A 19,618-nucleotide genomic window follows, 5' to 3' on the forward strand; every position below is an offset into this window, starting at 1 on the left:
ATGTTCTCACCTCCTCCTCTTCTCTGGCTAGAAGAAAACCTGTGTCCCACTTTATTTTGATTTTCTTCTAAAATCTGTTATCCCAGAGGCGTTACCAGCCTCTCTCATTGGTCCAGTTTTGGCCAGCAGCATGTCCATCTCCAGAGCCATCAGGGATTGGCTCTGCTGGACATGGTGGAAGCTTCCAGCAGCTTCTCACAGGAGCCACCCCTGTGGCCTCCTCACTACCAAAAACAGGCTGTGTAAAACCAATACATGGAGTGAAATACTCACTGGTTTGACAGTGAGAACTAGGAATTTAAATTAATTAAAAAAACCTAAACCCCTTAGACTCTGGCATACTGCTAGAAAAAATGTTATTTTTCGTAATGCTTCAATCACTTTTCATTGTGTGTCTGCAGAGGGGACTGTGCAGATAACCTAGACAAGGCAGTGTTTCTTTCCCTCTTGGCACTTCTACAAATGTGATTTGACCAAAAGCTGACTTGTTTGGGGTTTTTTTTTTGCCTTTTCAAGGCTGGATCAGTGGAAGCAATGGTGTCCTGTACCAGTGAACTGGGTGATAGTGCAGTGCTTGTGCTGGGAGCTGGTTTTTCCCTCCACTGAAGTAACGCCAGAGATGAAAAGCACTGTCATAAAAGGCACAAGTAATTTTTAATGAAGGTGTTACCTAATCCCAGGATTTCTCATAGCATAGCTGCTGCTTCAGAGCTGCCTTACTTCCCTTGGAGTCACCTTCCGCTCACGAAATCTGGCACTGCATCACCACTTTACAAAATCCCCAAAGCCACCAGCCCTGGCATTCCCTGTGGTGCCTTAAACAAGCAGCAGGGAGTACTCCTGGGGTTTTTAGGTTGCTGTGGCCTTCTTGCAGGTCTCCTGGCATCTGCATTACTGCTAGGCTGTGGATTTGTCTGCAACATTTCAAGTATCTGTTCCATAGTTGGAGGGACAGTTATTGATAAGTACAGTTTTTAAGAATTTCCCTTTTAAAAAACTGAAAAATAACATTAAGCTGGGAAACCCCATGATCTTAAAATTAATTACTTTTTCTCCTGACTATGGCAGAGATACCAACTCATATTTCCATGCCACTGTGGGGCCCCATAAATTTGCAATTTGGATAGAAATTCTGTTGTCATTTAGCTTCCTTCCCCTTTGAGGAAAAAGAGGTCATCCAGCAATTCCCATTGTTGGCTTGACCTCAGCCAGGCTGCTCAGCTGCATGTGCTAAACAAAGTTGTACTGTAGTGCAGCAAGCCAAAAAAATGGTGGGAAAGACACAAAGATGGTCATTTGGGGCCCAGTAATTTTTTGTCAATGGGATTGCACTTAATGGTGGATAAATTAAGGGTTATTACCAATTTTTAGTTTTGAGATAGGTATGTGTCAATCTCAGTATTATATTTGAATAGGCTTTCTATAGTTTCTTTATGGTAATTATGCTGTTGAAGTTATTGAAACTGAAATGACTGAAATATAAATCATATATCTGAAATATTAATCATATTATTATTGAGGCCTGATGACAGCCATCTCACCCAATCTTAATAACATAAGATCAAATGGTTTCCAGTCGTTGCAGAAAATTTTACAGGTTTCCCTAATAGCCAGATTGCTTAAAGCATTACTCATTTTTCACTGTGAAAATGTTTGACCCTAATTATTGTCCACTGTGTGTTTCACTTGGTGATTCATAATGCAATTTAAAGGGAGAATCCTATAGCCATGACTTAAATAAAGGAGATAAATCAGATGAGGAAAAGTCAGTGAATCCTTACTTTCTACCTCTAAGCCATTCCCAAGGCAACAGTTAAAAACCAGCAGAGAGGATGCTGACTCTGTTCTTGTTTTGGGATATGTGTCTTCAGCCCCTGGAGCTTTGGGTGGGGGGGCTGTAAATCTGGATTATCACCAACATTTTGTTAATTACTCAAGACTTCATCTGCCTCCAAGCTGCTAATTGCAGGACCCTCGTTGGCATCAGTGCTAAAAGCCTTAATTGTGTTTTTTAGATTGCAGGTGGGGTTTGAGATACTTGTCCTTAATTGTTGGTTCAGCCTGCCTTGTTTCTGAGAAATGGTGATGGAGCAGCAGCACTTGCATAAGGAACAGCCTTAGGGCTGAGCTGCACAGAAACTCAGCTTTCCTCAGAAATGTCCTGGGAACAAGTGCAATTGCCCCAGGTGGCTGCTGCTGAGGCAGCTGCTGCGACAAAAGACCAGTTCCCCAACAGTGCTGCCCCTACACAAAATCCTTAAGGCTGGGAAAGACCTTTAGGGTCATCAGGTCCAGATAGAGATCATTCTCAGACATTGATAATTCTCTTGTGATTGAACGTCACTTTTGACCCATACACCATAATGACTCTTCCCTTTAAAAACAAAATATAGATGCCAGCTTTCCAGTGCCTGAAGGGGCTCCAGGAGAGCTGGAGAGGGATTTGGGATAAGGGATGGAGAGACAGGACACAGGGAATGGCTTCCCACTGCCAGAGGGCAGGGTTAGATGGGATATTGGGGAGAAATCCTTCTCTGTGTGGGTGTCCAGAGAAGCTGTGGCTGCCCCTGGATCCCTGTCAGTGCCCAAGGCCAGGCTGGATGAGGCTTGAGGCAGCCTGGGCTAGTGGAAGGTGTCCCTGTCCATGGCAGGGGTGGCACTGGATGGGCTTTAAGGTCCCTCCCAACCCAAACCATTTTGGAGTTCTGTGATAACAGTGCTGATCCAGCAAGCTATTTTGAGTTACGTTTTCAGCTTAGTTTTTTTAACATTACCTGGCAAATCAGTTAGTCCAGGCAGGAATAAAAACACCCGTGCTGAGAGTGCACACTGGCTGTTTAATGTACATTAGATAAGTGCAATGTTTTGAAATACATTAAGTGAATACTTCTGTGTTATTTGCCAGGTTGCTGGTAGTTTTTGGTCCCCATCCAAGGAGTGAGATTTTGATTAATATAATATATCTTAAAGAAGTATTTAGTATTGCTTATAGCAATATCTTAATCAGAGCAAGCAGTCTTTCCATATATTTTCTCTTCATCTAAAGAAGGAAGTTAAAAAAGAATAGATTTTCATTTTCTTAACTGAAAAAGCTCCAAATAAACTTTCAAACATGAAAGGGTAGGTGATTAAATCTTTGCCTTGGGTTAAAAAGCTAATAAAGAGATGGAGTGAGGTGACTTGGCAATACTGAACTACCTAGACTGATTTTTTCAAGTTCAGTTGATCCATGCCTTGGGTTTAGTTTCTGTTTCAACACTTACTGGGGTTTGCCTGATAGAAAGGTAGTGATGGATCTGCATGTCAGAAGTCTGGGGTTTCTACATGCTTTGAGATTTTAAATATGGATAGGAAACCATTTGCTGTTTGTGTTGATATGAAAAATTGGATTTTTGTAAGCATTGGGACTGATCACAGCATGATCTGAATGGAGAGGGAGGCACTAATCTTTTGCCTAGAGCTCTGCTCAGCCATCAGGATTTTGTCTAAAATCCAGGTTTTTGTAGGCAACTTCAGTCTCTTGGTAGGGTAACCCTGGGTGTTTATTGCCAAAGTCGTGCTGGATATCAAGACTTAGCAAGACCTTGTCACTTCATGGATTTTTAGTTTGAGAGAGCCTTGTTTCTCGTGATCCTTTTCTTTGTGGCAGAGCTTTGTGTAGTAGTTGGAAGGAGTGGAAAAGTTGGCAAGTTGGAACATCTGCCCATGAGGAAAGACTTGGGGCTTGATCCCCCAGTTCCGCTGCCCAAAATGAAGAGACAAGATCAGGCATAATTCCTCAGGAGCTAATAAAGGCTGCTATTTAAAGCCTTTCCACACTGATCCCCAGCTTTAAATAGCTGCTTCTTCATTACTCAAGGAGCACTGAGACCACCTCAATGTAGCAATTAGCTGAGCCCCACAGGTATGGAGCACAGTGGAGAACTCCTTGACAAGTTGGATTAGGATAACACTGAATAGGATTTGCCTGGGGACACATTCAGAACCTTCTGAGTGGTTTCCAAAAGCTGTTTTCTTATGGTTGTTTGGTCAGGGTTTTTCCCCCAAAAGACATTTGATTTGATTTGAAATTACTCAACTTCTTTGTTTTCCTCTTTTCCTTCTCCCAGCAAGAGGGAGAAGTGATTCTGATCCTCAGGAATCTCATGGACAAGGTCTTACTGAACTCCCAGAGTTTCTAGACTTTGCCTTTATTAAAAAAAAAAAAGTATCTTTAGACTGAAAATGTGTACAAGGAGGAATATTTGGACTTGCTTTTCCTCGTGATAGGATTTAATCTCAGCACTGCCCAGGCTCCCCAGGGAATGGGCACAGCCCCAAGGCTGCCAAAGCTCCAGGAACATTTGGACAATGGTCCCGGGGATGCACAGGGTGGGATTGTTGGGGTGTCTGGGCAGGGCCAGGAGTTGCACTGATGATCCCTGTGGGTCCCTTCCCTCTCAGCATATTCTGTGATTCCATGTTTCAGTGTTGGAAAAATGTGGGTGTTTCACCACAGCAGAGCAGGAGGCTTTTCATAACCCTCCACATCCACAGAAATAACTTCCCCTGCTCTCCTGGGAGGCATCTGAGCCCTGTCCCCATTTGACACAAAAAAAACCCTCATTGTGCTGAAAACCCCTGCATGCTTTAACTTGTTAGAAAGTGCATTTTTAGGACTGTATTCTGTGCTCTCAGGAATGGCTATTTTTAGACACATCCGATGGGATTTGCCAATGTTTTCTTTTCTCCCCCTGGTAATTCCTGTAATCTGCAGTTCCCATATCTCTGTTTCCAGTTGGGGTTCTGCTGTGTAAACGAGGTGTCCTCATCCTGTAGTGACTCCCCAGAGCTGTGGTGGTGGCAGTGTTTGAGAACCGAGTGCTCCTTATGCTGTGTGCAGCACTGCAGTGCTGTGACAGATTTTCTCCATCACTCCCAAATTAGCCAAGGTGAAAGAGCATCCAAAACCCACAGCAAACTGCTTGTTTTCATTATTTTGTGGGATACTTGCTGCTGTGACACGAGCCAAAGGCATTAAAGGCTGGAAAGAGAGGAAGAAGTAAAAGCTTTTAAAAACACCACTTTCTGGCTGATTGCATATTCCCAATGAACTTGACTCAGTCCTTGTGCCCTTGTTTGCTCAAGGCTTTGCCCCTCTCCTCCTAAAGCCCTAAGGTTTCTTTTGGGGATATTGTTGGTATCGTTGTATCATTTTTGTCATTACATTTATATAACGCAACTTAAAGAGTTGTGTATCTTTCTGTCCTTTACCGTGAGCAGATCTGTGGTTTCACAGAATTGTACCAATTTTTCCAGCCCAAGCTGGAGTTTTCCCTTGCCTGACCTGTGTTCTGCTCCACAGTTGACACTCCAGATCCCTATGTGGAGCTGTTCATCCCCACCGCCCCCGACTGCAGGAAGAGAACCAAGCACTTCAACAACGACATCAACCCCGTGTGGAACGAGACCTTCGAGTTCATTCTGGACCCCAATCTGGAGAATGTCCTGGAGGTAAATCCCATGGATGGGCTGGGCAGATGAAGGGTAAAACAACAGTGGCTTACACATGTGTGGCATTTGATGTCTCAAGATCACCCCTTTGTTTAAAATATTAAATCTAGGTTTAGCTGTGGTGTTAAGCAAGCAGTGTTGGATAAATTGAGTTATTCAAGGAGTAGCCTGAAAAGTCATTACAAGATATGCCTGTGAGTCATCCCTTGGACAGCTTCTGAGGGATAGTAACTTCTTGTTCCTCACATCAGCTGCAGAGTACTCCCTGCAGTACTCCCTACCCCGATTCAGCTCTTTCAGATAGGGAATAGGTGGGGCTTAAGTCCAGTGTCTGCCCATGGAGACAAAGCAAAAGGCTGGTTCTGCTATGTCCTCCTTGCGTGGAGCCCACCCAGGGCTTTTCTGCACACTCCATGTGCAGCCTTGTTGGCCAAGCCACTGTTCAGTCTCGTGTTAAACTTCTCCAGGCTGCACACAAGAGCTGAATGTTAGGTGTGTGTGTGTTCTGAATGGGCATGGCAAGGATTTAAGGTTAGCTCTGGTCCTTTGTGAGCTATGTTCTTCATATAGGATGGCCCTGCCACCTGCTCTCTTCTGACCCTAGCTTACAGTGTTCAGTCTAAATTGGCCAACTGGGACAGATGCTGCAGCCTGTGAAGGTTTTCCTTGAGCTTGTGACCATCAGACTTGGGTCTGAAAGGGACTTGTTCTTCCTACAAGTTCCCTGAGTTCCTGGGGAAGGCTCCACAGTTTGACCATTACACCCATGGTGTGCTTGCTGGATCATGAAGAACTATCCCATGCATCCTGCACTAGAGACAAAAGATATCAGGGAATTCAGAATGATTTCTGAGGCATCAGTTCCTGCCTTATCCTCTGGTGCCAGTGCTGGGTCTCCTGGAGCAGATCCTGGGCCCTGCTCTGAGCTCCCTTACACTTTGGCAGGTTCTCTAGGAATGTTTGAATTTGTTGAGAACAAAATTTGGTTCAAGTGTGTTGGAAAGGATAAAATTATTACAGTCACAAACACAGCAAGATGGATTATAGGTAGAAATGTGTCTTTATAATAACTAAAGGCTGTTGCTGGTTCTGAGATAGTGCAATAAAATTCCCTGATAATTACCTGCAAAGAGTAGATGATAACGTTTAATAATGGTTAATTGTGGACCTGGTAGTGTAGGCAAGAGCCTTTGGATTCTGCAGTGGAGTGCAGTGTCAAAAATATGTAAAGTTACCTCCTCACCTCTGTTAATTCTAAAGCTCAAACTCCACAATCCTCGTGATTCCTTGGCTTGTTTCAATCTGCATCTTTATCCCAAGTGCAGTTTGCCCTCTGAAGTGTAAGCAGCTCTTCAAAACCCCACTAAGAAGTTTTTGCTTTTGGTTTTAAGAGATAGCACTCAGAGATTGCAGGAATGGGCATAAAATTCTGCAAGGAAACAGAACAATGTAAATACCATGAAAATAATGAGCTCTGTTCTAAAATAAAGAGGACTCATAATTTCAAAGGGTTGCTTGTGGCACAGGATGAAGAAAATTCTTTATAGCTGAGAAGAGGCTGATCCCAGATGTAGCAGCTAATTATTCAAGTGATTATATCTTGATTCCTTTTGTTTTCTACAAAGAATACAGTCCAAGCCACAAACGTGATATTTTAGAAGATATGATGCCACAAAACCCATAAATTAAATGAGTCTGGAGATCTCATTTAACAAAAACCGTGTAAATGATAATTTGAAAATCTTTCTGAATATCTTACTTGAGGACTTGGAAAGCAGCTACTGGGGAAAAAAAAGTCTGCTAAATATAGATCCACATGGATTAGAGCAAAAGCATGGAATGGTTTTCTGCCATATCCACATCCTTCTTTGGATATTATCACATTTTTGAAAGGTCTCTGCTCCAACATGGAGGGTATGAGAAGAGACTTGAAGGTCTGGCTGGATACAGAGAGCAGCTTTCTGTAAATTGGAATGCTGCACACTTTGCCAAATCACTGCTGTAACAATCTTGGTCTGTGGAGTCAAGGCTGGGATACATGGAGTCCATCTTCTCTGAAAAGTTGCTGGATATTTTTTTGGCCTATCACAATCAGAACTATACAGGTTTCTCCATAGGGAACTTTTCTGACTGGAAATTTGAAGGTACTGTGCTTTGCTTCTACTATATGTGGAATTTGAAGGTATTAGAAAGATGGTGAGATTTGCTGCCAGAAAGGCAATAAGTAATCCTGGTATACTCAGTTCAGTTGCAGTTCAGTTCCTTGAAGTGCCACCTCCACTGTCCATGTGCTTATCCTGGTTTAAAAGAAATGTCACTTGGCCCTGGGCATTGACTGGGTTGGGTCAGGCCCATTCTTCTTCCATACTTTTTTTTTTTTTTTTTTTTTTTTACTTCAGGCACATAGGCTTGGTGGAATTAAAAAGGGATTTCTGCAGTGGAATTAAATATTGAGCTATCTCTTCCAGGTTACTCTCATGGATGCCAACTATGTTATGGATGAGACTCTTGGCACATCCACGTTTCCCATCTCTTCTCTGAAACTGGGAGAGAAGAAGGAGGTCCAGCTGACTTTCAATGATGTAAGTTAGACATTCATGACTTTGCCCTGGTCAGAAGTTTTTTGAGCATTCACTGTTGCCCATGGATAAACACAGAGCCTAAAGACACTTTTAAGCCTTAATTATCTATCTTCTTACAGCACTGCTGAGAGGAGAATTAAGCAAAGCAGTGCCACTGAGTGCCTTGGTGTCCCTGCTGGAAGAATCCTCTTTGAAAGTCTAGTTTGGGACTTTCTCTGCCTAAAGCAGTTTCTTGCACACTCAGTGCAGTTTAGTTTCATGGCCTCAGTTAGTGTGAGGTTACTCAGAGTTTGCTGGTCAGTGCATTGCCACTCCTGCTGCTGCCTGTGGCTTCCAGAAAGCTGCAGGAATTCTTTTATCATTACATGTTTCACTTTCTGGAAGCGGCTTGTTGTAACACAGACCTGGTTAACATGCAGTGATGCAGGTGATGCAGTAATTGGATTATTCCCTTTAAACGTGTCTGCAATTCAGATGGAGTCTCTTGTACAGGGCTTGTCTGCCTGCACTGCAACTCCTGGAGACTGTTGTTAAATCTGGGTGGAATTGAGCTTATTCTTCACGTATTAAAATCTATAAATACCATCTGAATTTCTGGTTTGGGTTATGGCTGATTGTGTGATCAGAGATCTTGATTTGTCACCACTCTGCTGTTTTCCATGTGATACAACTTCAAAAGTGTAGTTAACAGCAAATAACTGGTTAAAGGCCTATTTATTGGAAACCAGAGAGCTTCATATGTGAAGTTTAGCATTTCATCTGGCATAGCCTTAGGGCAGTTGGAATTTTGATCCCCTCCATTATTTTTCCTTTTTAAAATAACAGCATTTTTGAAGTTTCTGCATATTTATTTCACTACATTTCAGTAACTCTTGGGCTTCCCGAGCATGGGCTGAGAGCAGGTCCTGGTTCTGCCAGGCATGAGGTGGGGCAGTGAGAAAGAACTGATGAATGCATTTTGCAAACACAGTTCACAGAGCTCATTCCATTAATACAAGGCCTTGCCTTGCTTGAACGTCTCATCAATGTTCAGCAAAGCTTGGTAGGGAGTCATAGGGTGAAAAATCAGTGCAAAAAAGGCAAGTACACTCTGAAATTTATGAGCAAATAGTTAAGGGGAGATGAAGTCAGGCTGAGCCTGATGTAGACAATGTATACCTAGAATTCCTGAAACTGAAAATGAAATAATATTCCTGACATGTCTGTGGCAGTCTGTGTAAGGTATAGAAAATGCCATGATATCTCCCAGTTGGAATGCTTCCCTCCAAGGGTTTCTTTCATGTGCATACATTTTTATAAGCATTGGATCACTGCATGGTTTCAAGAGTGCTTTCTAAATTAGTAATGCCAGGTGGGGAATAATGTAATTCCTTCCCTGCCTTTGAAGTGCTTCCTCAGTGACTCTTCACTCTGTTTGTTCATGTCCTCCCTTTGTTGTTTCTCTGCCTGTTCTTTCTTTTTCCCCCCACCTTGCTCATGCCCTGCCTCATTTGCAATTCCTGTTTCAGGGATTGGGTCTGCATGTGGGAGTCAGAGGCAACTGTGCATCCCAGATCCTTCTCTGCTGTCTGAGGGTCAGGCAGACCTTCAGTCTGGGGTGTTGTGGCTCCATCCCTGGTGCTCACATGCCCCAAGTGAGGAGAAGAATCTGAATCTGTCACTGCTCCAGGGCTGTACCAGCAATGCCATTGCACAGAGAGAGGGTGAAAATACCTCTCCATTCTGTCTTAGTTCCACAGCCAGTGCTCCTGGATTGTGCCTGACAGGGAATTGGTGCTTTAATCATAATTTTTTAACTTCTTGCCTGCAGGCAACCCTTCCAGTGCTCTGTGAAAGGCAGAGGAGGCCAACCCATAGCTTGTGGCTAGGCAGTTCAGTGTGATTGGCAAGTGAAGCCATTGTGCAGTAACATTTATTGCATTTTCCAGCAAGTTGTAAGCAGTCACCCTTCCAGACTGCTAATTAAGGCATGTTTAGCTGTGAAGAGACACTTGGTGGCTCCTGTGGAACACAGAGCAGTGATTCCCTCACACAGGTGGCACCTAGGCGTGATCCCCTGGTTCTTCTGCCAGCCATGAGTGGGTGAAGAGCATCAGATCCCCTCAGGACAGAGATGAGCTGCATGTCAGAAAGGGATTAGCAGTGCAAGAAAGGCAAGACAGTGGCATCTGAGGAATGAAAGCCAGCACTTACCAACATTTTCCACTGTATTCAGTGCTAGTGGTGTATTTTGGAATCACACTGTGTGATGTAAAAAAAAGAAAAAACCCATAGAAAAGAATCTCATTCATAGGTGCCAAAAATATCCTCCTTTTTTAAAAAAAAAAGTGAGGAGGAAAGAAAGAAAGTTCTGACAGTAATAGCTGATGTTCCAGGTGTGTTTGTGGCTTTTCCCTCTCTAAGTGCTGTAACAATATTTAAATGTTTTTCTTTAGGTCACAGAAATGACTTTGGAATTCTCTCTGGAGGTATGGTAAGTATCTCTTACCTTTTTTTAAAAAAGAGGTGAAAACATACCAGCAGCAAAGGATTTTTTTTTTATTATTTTAAACTGTTCATTAAAATTTTTGTGGAATCACAGAATATCCTCAATTAGAAGGGACCCATAAGGATCATCAAAGTCCAACTTCTTGCCCAGCACAGGACACCCCAAGAGTCCCACCTGTTGGGATTTTCTTAAAAGCATATGAGATAGAGTGCAAAAATTCCCTGTTGTAGCATGACCAGGTGCTGTAAAAATTAGGAGATTTTACAACTGTGGTTTATTTTAATGTTGTAATTCTGTTATTGACTAAACACCCTTACTGGAGCTAAGAGGGGTAACCCTTCCAGATGTTTGCAGGAATGAGGCCATCCCATGTAGATCTCCCAGCCTGGTTTATATGAAGGCCTTTCCTTCTCAAGGGCTTTGTTTCTAAAAAAACCCACAGACCTCACTCAGGTGCAGCTTCATCCTCACTGTTTTACCTTCTCTGGCAACTTGGCCCCTCACATGAACTTTCAGCTGCTGTTAGAGAGCTGCTCCTAAAATGAATTTAAATGTTAATATTACACAGTGAAGGTTTAGGTGAAAATTTAGGGCCAGGAATTCTCGATGTGAAAGCTAAGCAGATGCCTGCCTTTATTTGTCCCTTTCCCCCCCCCCTCTAGCTGTCTTTCCCTCTCATTCTTCACCTGTCCTGGTGAAAGACCATAAATCATATTGAGGCATAAGCAGAACCATATATTTCAAGTCTAAAAATGATTTTCTGAGACCAAGGAATTTAAGGAGTCATTTTTTTTTGTCTGCACTGTAATAGTCAAGTTATTTCCTGATTACTCCGGATGACAAACATCCCCCAGGGATAATTTCTGCTCATTATATTGTACTAGGAAAATGCATTTGTGGGTGGTCCTTGAGACCACCCTGAACCAGCCAGGCTTTGTACATTACAAGCATTTCATATCTCTGAGATTAAATAAACAGAAGATGCTTGGCTGTGTCTTCTTTTTAGGCTTTGAAATGTAAAGGATCTTATCAAATTTTGCTGCTGTTCCCTGATAGCCATACAGATTGTGGTTATCTTCATGGAACATTGCTTCTAGGGACTCTTTTTACTCCTTTTATTAATCCTATTATTTTATTGCATAATAGGTTGTTTTAAAAATATGAGAATTACTGTCTGAGCCTAAACGGATCCATTCCACCAATCTGGGGAATTATTATCTGAGCCTAAACTGATCCCTTCCACCAGTCTGGGGAATTATTATCTGAGCCTAAACTGATCCATTTCACCAATCTGGGGAATTATTATCTGAGCCTAAACAGATCCATTTCACCAGTCTGGGGAATTATTATCTGAGCCTAAACAGATCCATTTCACCAGTCTGGGGAATTATTATCTGAGTCTAAATGGATCCATTCCACCAATCTGGGGAATTACTCTCTGAGCCTAAATAGATCCATTCCACCAGTCTGGGGAATTATTATCTGAGCCTAAACAGATCCATTTCACCACTATATGCTTTTCAGTGGGTACCAGGGTGGATTTGTCCACTCCTTCTCTTTGCTATCCATGGGAAGTGGCAGCTGAAGTTGTACCTTAAGTACAGCACTGAGATCCTTACGCAGCCTTGTGTATGTTTTTTATCCCACAATGTAGAGAAAAATAGGAAAGGGCTTAGTTTTTCCTGTGCTGTAGATTTATAATTGTATGTGAGTGCAGAACTCACTTGCTGTATTTAATTATTTGCATTTAATGAGTTCTATATAAAATGCATGTCTTAAAGACGCATTGTTCTTTGCCTCCATCACTCTAGAGCTGATGCATGGCGTCACATGAAAAATACAATTTTATTTCATCTTCTGTAAGTGGGTGAGGATTTTCTGCTGGTTTCCCAGGGAGATGTTTGTGATGCTGTTTGGAACTGAGCCCCTTGTGACAGCCTGTCCCTTTCCCAAACAGCTCCTCCACGGACCTGCGGTTCAGCATGGCCCTGTGCGATGAGGAGAAGAGGTTCCGGCAGCAGCGCAGAGACAACATCATGCACAGCATCAAATCATTCCTGGGGGAGAACAGCCACAACCTGACCTCTTCCCGTGATGTAAGTGTGGAGAGGTCCCATCAGGGTTAGCATCCCCTTTGGAATCCTTCATTTGCCTGTCAGAGGAAAGAATGAGGTGTGTGAGGTGGAAGGGTTCGATGGAGAAAGATTATAGATGATAAAAAATTCTTTTCCTCTATGAACATAAAATATTTAGCCTGGAGAGTAATTTTCTTGGCTCTAAATTTATAAATTAAAGTTTATGACTGGGGGAAACTATAAAAGGAGATATTCAGATTAGATACTAGGAAGAAATCCTTCCCTGTGAGGGTGGGCAGGCCCTGGCACAGGGTGCCCAGAGAAACTGTGGCTGCCCCTGGATCCCTGGAAGTTTCCAAGGCCAGGCTGGATGGGGCTTGGAGCAGCCTGGGCTAGTGGAAGGTGTCCCTGTCGTGGCAATGGATGAGTTTTAAGGTCCTTCCAATGAAGTCATTCTGGGGTTCTGTGATTCATTGGCCCCTTAAACAAAGTGCTCCAGTTTTTCCCCCCGTTTGAATCCCAGGCTTTGTTAAGGTGTTGGCTCTGAGGGGAGATTGCCATCTGAAAAGTGCCTCAGGGTGTGTGAAATACCTGCTGAATCCTGCAGTGGCTCTGGGCACTCACACAGCACAGAATATGCCCCTGCATGCCCAGTACCCATCCCACGCTCTGTGACCTTCATCTCTGAAAGACTAGACAGGAAATGAGCTGGTTTAAATTTAGAGTCAGCTTGGAAATTAGTTTATTTCTTCCCTTCCTTCTTTTCCTTGAGCCAGTTTGACTGGATTAGGGTTATGAAGTTTTATTTCTTTGAAACAGGAGGAACTGCAGCTTTCCTTGACTTGCTGGTGCTTTGGACCAAGCCAAGAGGAAGGGAAGCCAGCAGATCTCAGTGGGCTGATGGTGGCTTGGGACATCTCACAGAATCAGGGAATTGGGTGGGAAGGGACTGTAAGGATCATCCAGTGCCACTCCCTGCCATGGGCAGGGACAACTTCCACTAGCCCAGGTTGCTCCAAGCCCTGTTCAGCCTGGCCTTGGACACTGCCAGGGATCCAGGGGCAGCCACAGCTTCTCTGGGCACCCTGTGCCAGGGCCTCACACCACAGGGAGGAAGGGCCCAGATCCTCCTGAGCTCTTCAGTGGTTTCATAAAATGCTTCATTATGTAGTTAATGAAGAATTCACTTAGTACAGATCTGCTTATTTTATTGTAGCTTCTCCATCCTCTTCCTTCCTTGCTCATTCCCTCTCCTGTGCTGCTTCCAGAATTGTGACAGGAACACTTTGTGCCTGTGGGGGTGTCAAGCAATGAACAGAGTCCATGAATGAATCTGCGTCAATACCTTCATTGGCATTGATTCTTTTTGTGCATTTTTAAGTTAAGGAGACTGTGACAGTATTTTGCAACCAGCACTGAAGAGCATCTTTTACATTTCCATGAAGTTTTGAGCAGGTGGTAAATGTTTTATTGTCCTGTACTTTTGAACTCTGTCTTGCTTTGTGAATGTTCTTCTGTGAGCTTTCTGAGAAACATGAAAGAATTTAACAAGTATTCTACATATTTTAATTGGACTGGGAAAAATGTATGTATTGAGAAGGAACATTTTCAAAGTTCCTTAATTTTCAGTTCAGTTATTTTAATCTTAACACATGCAGATCTTCTCAGAGTAGGAATTAGTCAGTGTGACATTGGTGAGACCTAAAGCAGAATAGGATCTTCCTCAGAAAGGATGTGCCTATTTTGCCAAGCTCCAGTTGGAACTGGGGTGATATTCAATGTCTCAGGTCTCAGTTCCATGCAGGTGGTATCTGTGCATGAATTAATACAAAGGATAGCTACGATCTCTCGTTCTTTGTGTCATCATCTTCCCTTGGTATCCTTCACTGACTCCAATACTGAAATTTTATCAGTTAAATTGCATCTTCCCAGACAGTAACTGTAGGTATCCTCCCATTTTTCATATGCCAAATGTGTATTTCTAAGCTTACAGAATTTTTATCTGTTTCTAGCAATGAAAAAACCCTTTTTGTTCAAATTAAACTGTAGCTTTACTTTTATTGCTACAGATGGAGGATAGCAGGAGGATTTATGGGATGTCTGAAGTCTTAACATGAAGTTGGGAGACATTGAGTAATCTTAGCTGTCTGTGGGCCTTCTTTAATCTTGGACAAGTCACATACTCAAAATTCAGCCATATTGCTTCATCTGTGAGTGGCTTGTGCTTTGCAGGGACGCTGATAGACTTTAATACCTCTGAATTCATTATACATGTCTGGATGGGGAAGTGAGTAGTTCCAAATTTCCTAACTTAAACCTGAGGCACATTGTGGAAACACAGAGGTAGAGATTTGTCCTACTTCTGTTATTGCTCGGTTTATTTTTTTAATTTTTGCTGCTTCAAGCAGTTTTCTAAAAATACCATAATCTTCCAGAGAAAGCATATAGTTCTCAATGACTGGATTTGCAGAACAATTTCTTAATAATAATTTGTGTGCCCTATGGCATTCTTTTTCCACCACAGGTATTCCGATTTTGTGCACTGTGTTTCCAGGGCATTTGGATAAAGACATCTGCACTACTCATCCCCAAAACAAGATTCAGTATGATTTAGCTTTTTCTTGCCTGATTACTAGAAGATAGGATTAAGAACTTTTGGTTTGAGTGAACTCATGTGCTGGTGTTTCTGTCCAAAGGATTTGAGGCTCAGTAGAGGAGTGTGCAGCCCTTGGTATGCTGTTTTCTATGTTCTTCATCAGGACATGGTTTCTTGGTTCTTGGCTTTGGGTGCTCTGGCTGCAGCTCATTCCCCCCTCCCTGCCTCTGCCCTATTTATCCCATAGAGCAACTTGCAGGATGAGTGTATTTCATTTAGGTTTTTACTGTTTTGTGCCCTAAACACATCAGAATCTGAATTGGAGTTAAAAAGCTGGTTTAACAAACCTTACAGGAGGGGGCAGCCAAGTGGGGTTGGGCTCTGCTCCCTGGGAACAGGGACAGGATGAGAGGGAATGGCCTCAAGCTGTGCCAGGAGGGGATCAGGTTGGATATTAGGGAAAATTTCTTCGTGGAAAGGGCTGTAAAGCTTTGGAAGGGGCTGCCCAGGGCAGCAGTGGAATCATCATCCCTGGAAGTGTTCAGAAAGTGTGTGGATGAGGCGCTTGGGGACAAGGTTTAGTGGTGAGCACAGTGATGGTGTTGGGCTGATGGTTGGACTTGATGATCTTGGAGGTCTTTTCCATACTGAAGGATTTTGTGATTCCATAGTCCACCTTCCCCATGCTGTACCCACCCTTCCCAGTGCAGGAACCTGGGATGCCCAGAGTGCCTGTGGATGAAGAAGCATTTGCAGTCAGGATGTTGGTGACTCTCCTGGGCATTCCCAGCCCATCTCCATAGTGGATTCCTCTGCCTCCTGAGGGACTCTCCCATTTTCCCAGTGCCAGTGCACTGATGGGTGGAGCCGTGGTGCTCTGGGAGTGTTCTCACATGCCTTCTCCAGGCTTGCACCTGCAGGTGACATCTCCATCCTGTTGGGATGTGTCTGCTCAGGCTGAGTGGGCAGTGCTCCTGAGGAGCTTTCAAAGCCTCCCCAGCTTATTAAAGGAGTGATTACTGACATGGCTCTTGCTTCAAAGCAGCTGCTCCGTTATTGGGGTGTTGGCTTAACAAAACATATCCCAAATCCTTCCCTGGGCTGTGTCATTTTTGGGATAGATCCCTATCTCTGGAGCTGCACGATGAATACCTGTGGTTTCTATTACTAAAGCTGAACACTTATGAAGGAGGTAAGAGAATAATCTCACTGCATCAAGAATTAGCAGTTTTGGGGAGTGGAAGCCCTCAAGAAACATCTTGAGTGCCTTGGTCATTGTTCACGAGCATTTCCTTGGGGACAGTCAGTCCTCAGGGGAGTTTCATGGCTTGGAGCATGTAGTCTGCAGAAAGAACAGGACTCTGTCATCACATGGATCCTTTTCCTGTCACTAACCTGCCTATTGGCACCTGGAATTGCCTTTCAGGGAGATTTTTGACAGATTAGCAGTTTGATCAGATAGGGGCTTTCTGCACAGATGTGTGATTCTTTTTATGCTCTGTAACAACCAAGAGGTGGTTCCTTTGTCACCCCTGAACAATGGAAAATCCTCGTGGATTTTGGGAACTGGGAACCAGATGAGCCCTTTACTTAGGCCAAAGCATATGATGGTGGGAGCAAATGAATTTTTTTTTTTTCTTCTTTTTTGATACCTGGGGAAGCTGTGCAATTGAGGGGAACAGCTTGGATGTCAGGGCTGGGCAGTAAGAAGGAGAAAAGTGTAAAATGAACCCCTGTGGACACAGTTTTAACCTGGTGCCATGGTAAACATGGTTCTGCTCACTCCTCTCTTGGTGGCTGAGTAGTTATCCAGCTCCCCATGAATTCCCATTAGCTCTCTGGTAGTTTTTGCAAAGTGATGGTGAAATTGAGATTGTCTTCATGCTATGAAGTAATATGTGATGTTGTTTTTGTTATAAAACTTGTTTTTAAACTCCCAGTCAAAATATTATTTGTCTCTGTTCTGTTTCTCATTAGTAAATGTTACTGCATTTGGCTCTGTCACAATGATACAAATTGGATCAAAGCTGGTGTTTAGATTGCTTTAAAAATCCCTGTGGTCTTGTAAGTGAATAGTTTATTTAATGACTGAATTTAATATCTCCCATATTTCGGATCATGGATAAGAAGGACAGATTTATTTTATGCTACAAGTGGTGACCTGTAGCATAAAATAAATAAATTCTAATTCTTCTCGGGGTGTGCAGGGGCTGGACTGTGCACTTGGGGTGCTCCCAGGGCGGTCCCTTGTCCCTGATGTGGTGCTGGTGTTGTCTCATCCCTGCAGGTGCCGGTGATCGCCGTGCTGGGCTCGGGAGGGGGGTTCCGGGCCATGGTGGGCTTTGCTGGAGTCATGAAAGCACTTTATGAGTCAGGAGTCCTGGACTGTGCCACCTACATTGCTGGGCTCTCCGGATCCACTTGGTAAGGCCTTCCTCTTGCTTGTCCTCAGCTTCCCTGCAGCAGGTTCTGAAGGAATTGTCACCAGAGCTGGCTTATTTCTATGGTTATAATTCACAGCATGTTTTACACATCCAGGTCTGCTGGGGGAGGTGTTTTGGATGCCTCAAAGGGCAAGGACAGCTCAGGCTCCAGGTGCTCTTCCAGGAGCTTTGAGAGCAGGAATGGATGGAAAGAGGTGCCACACATATGCACCCATATTTCTATACCAACACCTAATGTGTGTTGTTTTATTTTCCTGATGAAAAGTGAAAAACCAAGAAAAAATCCCTTGTGATTTGAAGCTGATGACTCAATCAACCCAAAATGTTTTGTATGCTTTGGGATGGTTTTTAGAGCTCCTCAAAAGCACTGAAAGATCTTCTGCTCCATTTTACAGCCAATATAAAATGCTGGTGGAGTTGCTGGGGATATCTGGGGTCTGGCTGCCACCCTGCAGGGCATCCCTCTGTGGATTACCCCCTGTCTCAGTCCCTCTGGCACTGTTTAATTTAGACAATACATCAGGTTTTAAAATAGTTCATTTAGCCTTGAGGAGCAGGCACGGGTACTCATGGGGGAGATCTTATTGTTATCTTCGGTTCCTGATGAGTGGCTGTGAAGGACAAATTGTTTTTGGAGATTCCCCAGGGAAAGGACAAGGAGTAATTGGATTAACTCGTAGGGGAATTGTTGCAGTGAGAGTGGCCAAGCACTGGAATGTGTGGAGCCATCCTCACCTGAGGAGGTGTCATCCTCAGTCTGACCCAGTGCTCATGTGAAAGCTGAACTTCACTGAGCACCAGGAGGCTGGAGCAGAGACCTGAGGATCCTTTCAGACTCATGGATGAGATTATACAAATGTCTCAATCCTTTGAGAGAAAAAGACTTGTTGTAGTATGAACAAGCAGGGAATCTGCCTGGGATGAGTTTTATCACCTGGTTCAGCTCTAAGGAAGCTGAATGAATGAATTTTAATTTCACACTCTAACCCCAGAGTTGACTCTTGAAGGAGATAATGATCAGTTCTAGTCCTCATATGGGGTTTTTTTGTCAATTATTTTTCATTGTGTGAAGCTTGCTTCCTCTCTCCCAGACTAGAGGGAAGCTTTCAGAATGCCAGGAGGATTTGAAATGCCACAAGTGTCTGTGAACTAGAGTAAATTTCTCCTTTAGATTGGACCGTATAAAGTGGGAACCTCTGTTTCCTCTCACTGGTGGTGGGGGCAGATTTGTCACTGTCCATGAGAGGGATGGATGGATTTCTGTCACAGCTGGGAAAAGCAGAAGGTGGATGAGGAGCAGTGGAATAGTGCAACGTGGTGTTAAAACATGACCTGTGTTTCTAGAGAAGGGTTTGCAATCCCTGCTCAGGACAGACGTCACTTTGCTGGCTATGAGGTCTTTTTTTGGGGAAAACCCAGGGGTGAATACGTACTTGATCTAATGTAAACCTATAAAATCTGAGTTAAAATAGCGAGATTATTATTTATATTAGATTATCTGAACTGCTCCAGTCAGAAACAGATTGGAGACAGTTGTGTTTGAACAAATTTGCCTTTACTCTCTGATGTCACTCTTCAGTCTTTCCTGCTTGATAAATAAATAAATTGACACTTTGGCACTCCCTTGCTTTTCTTTCTTTTCCATGCTGTCTGTCTTTTGGGAATAATTCTCTTTTCTTTTTTTTCTTTCCTGAAGGGTGGAGAATTCCTTTCCTGGTGGGACAGGCAGGTTTTTGCTTGTCCCCTCAGCTGCATGCCTAACCTTGGAGCAATGCTTTTCTGCCATCCTGCTTCAACCTTGTGCTGAGTTCTCCAGCTGCCTTCCCCTTTCCCTGCACCCAGGAGCTCACGTGGAGCCCGTGGATGGAGTCCTGGCAGCCCACGTGGGACAGGGCTGGTTGTGCTGTCACACAAGTGGCTGGGCATGATCTCAGGGCCAA

At 43.6% G+C, this 19,618-nt stretch overlaps 1 protein-coding gene across 2 annotated transcripts in view; it reads left to right on the plus strand.

The window, feature by feature from the left end:
* The window catches only part of PLA2G4A (phospholipase A2 group IVA), a 68,898-nt gene that overhangs the window by 29,783 nt on the left and 19,497 nt on the right, over positions 1–19,618 (plus strand). For both annotated transcript variants that reach the window (XM_038144451.1, XM_038144452.1), the window contains exons 5-9: positions 5,345–5,493; positions 7,962–8,075; positions 10,511–10,548; positions 12,521–12,659; positions 17,522–17,658. In XM_038144451.1, the coding sequence (XP_038000379.1) occupies positions 5,345–5,493; positions 7,962–8,075; positions 10,511–10,548; positions 12,521–12,659; positions 17,522–17,658 (577 nt within the window). The remainder of the gene's footprint in view (positions 1–5,344; positions 5,494–7,961; positions 8,076–10,510; positions 10,549–12,520; positions 12,660–17,521; positions 17,659–19,618) is intronic.

This window comes from Motacilla alba, chromosome 8 (genome assembly GCF_015832195.1).
Source record: "Motacilla alba alba isolate MOTALB_02 chromosome 8, Motacilla_alba_V1.0_pri, whole genome shotgun sequence".
Classification (NCBI taxonomy): Eukaryota; Metazoa; Chordata; class Aves; order Passeriformes; family Motacillidae; genus Motacilla; species Motacilla alba.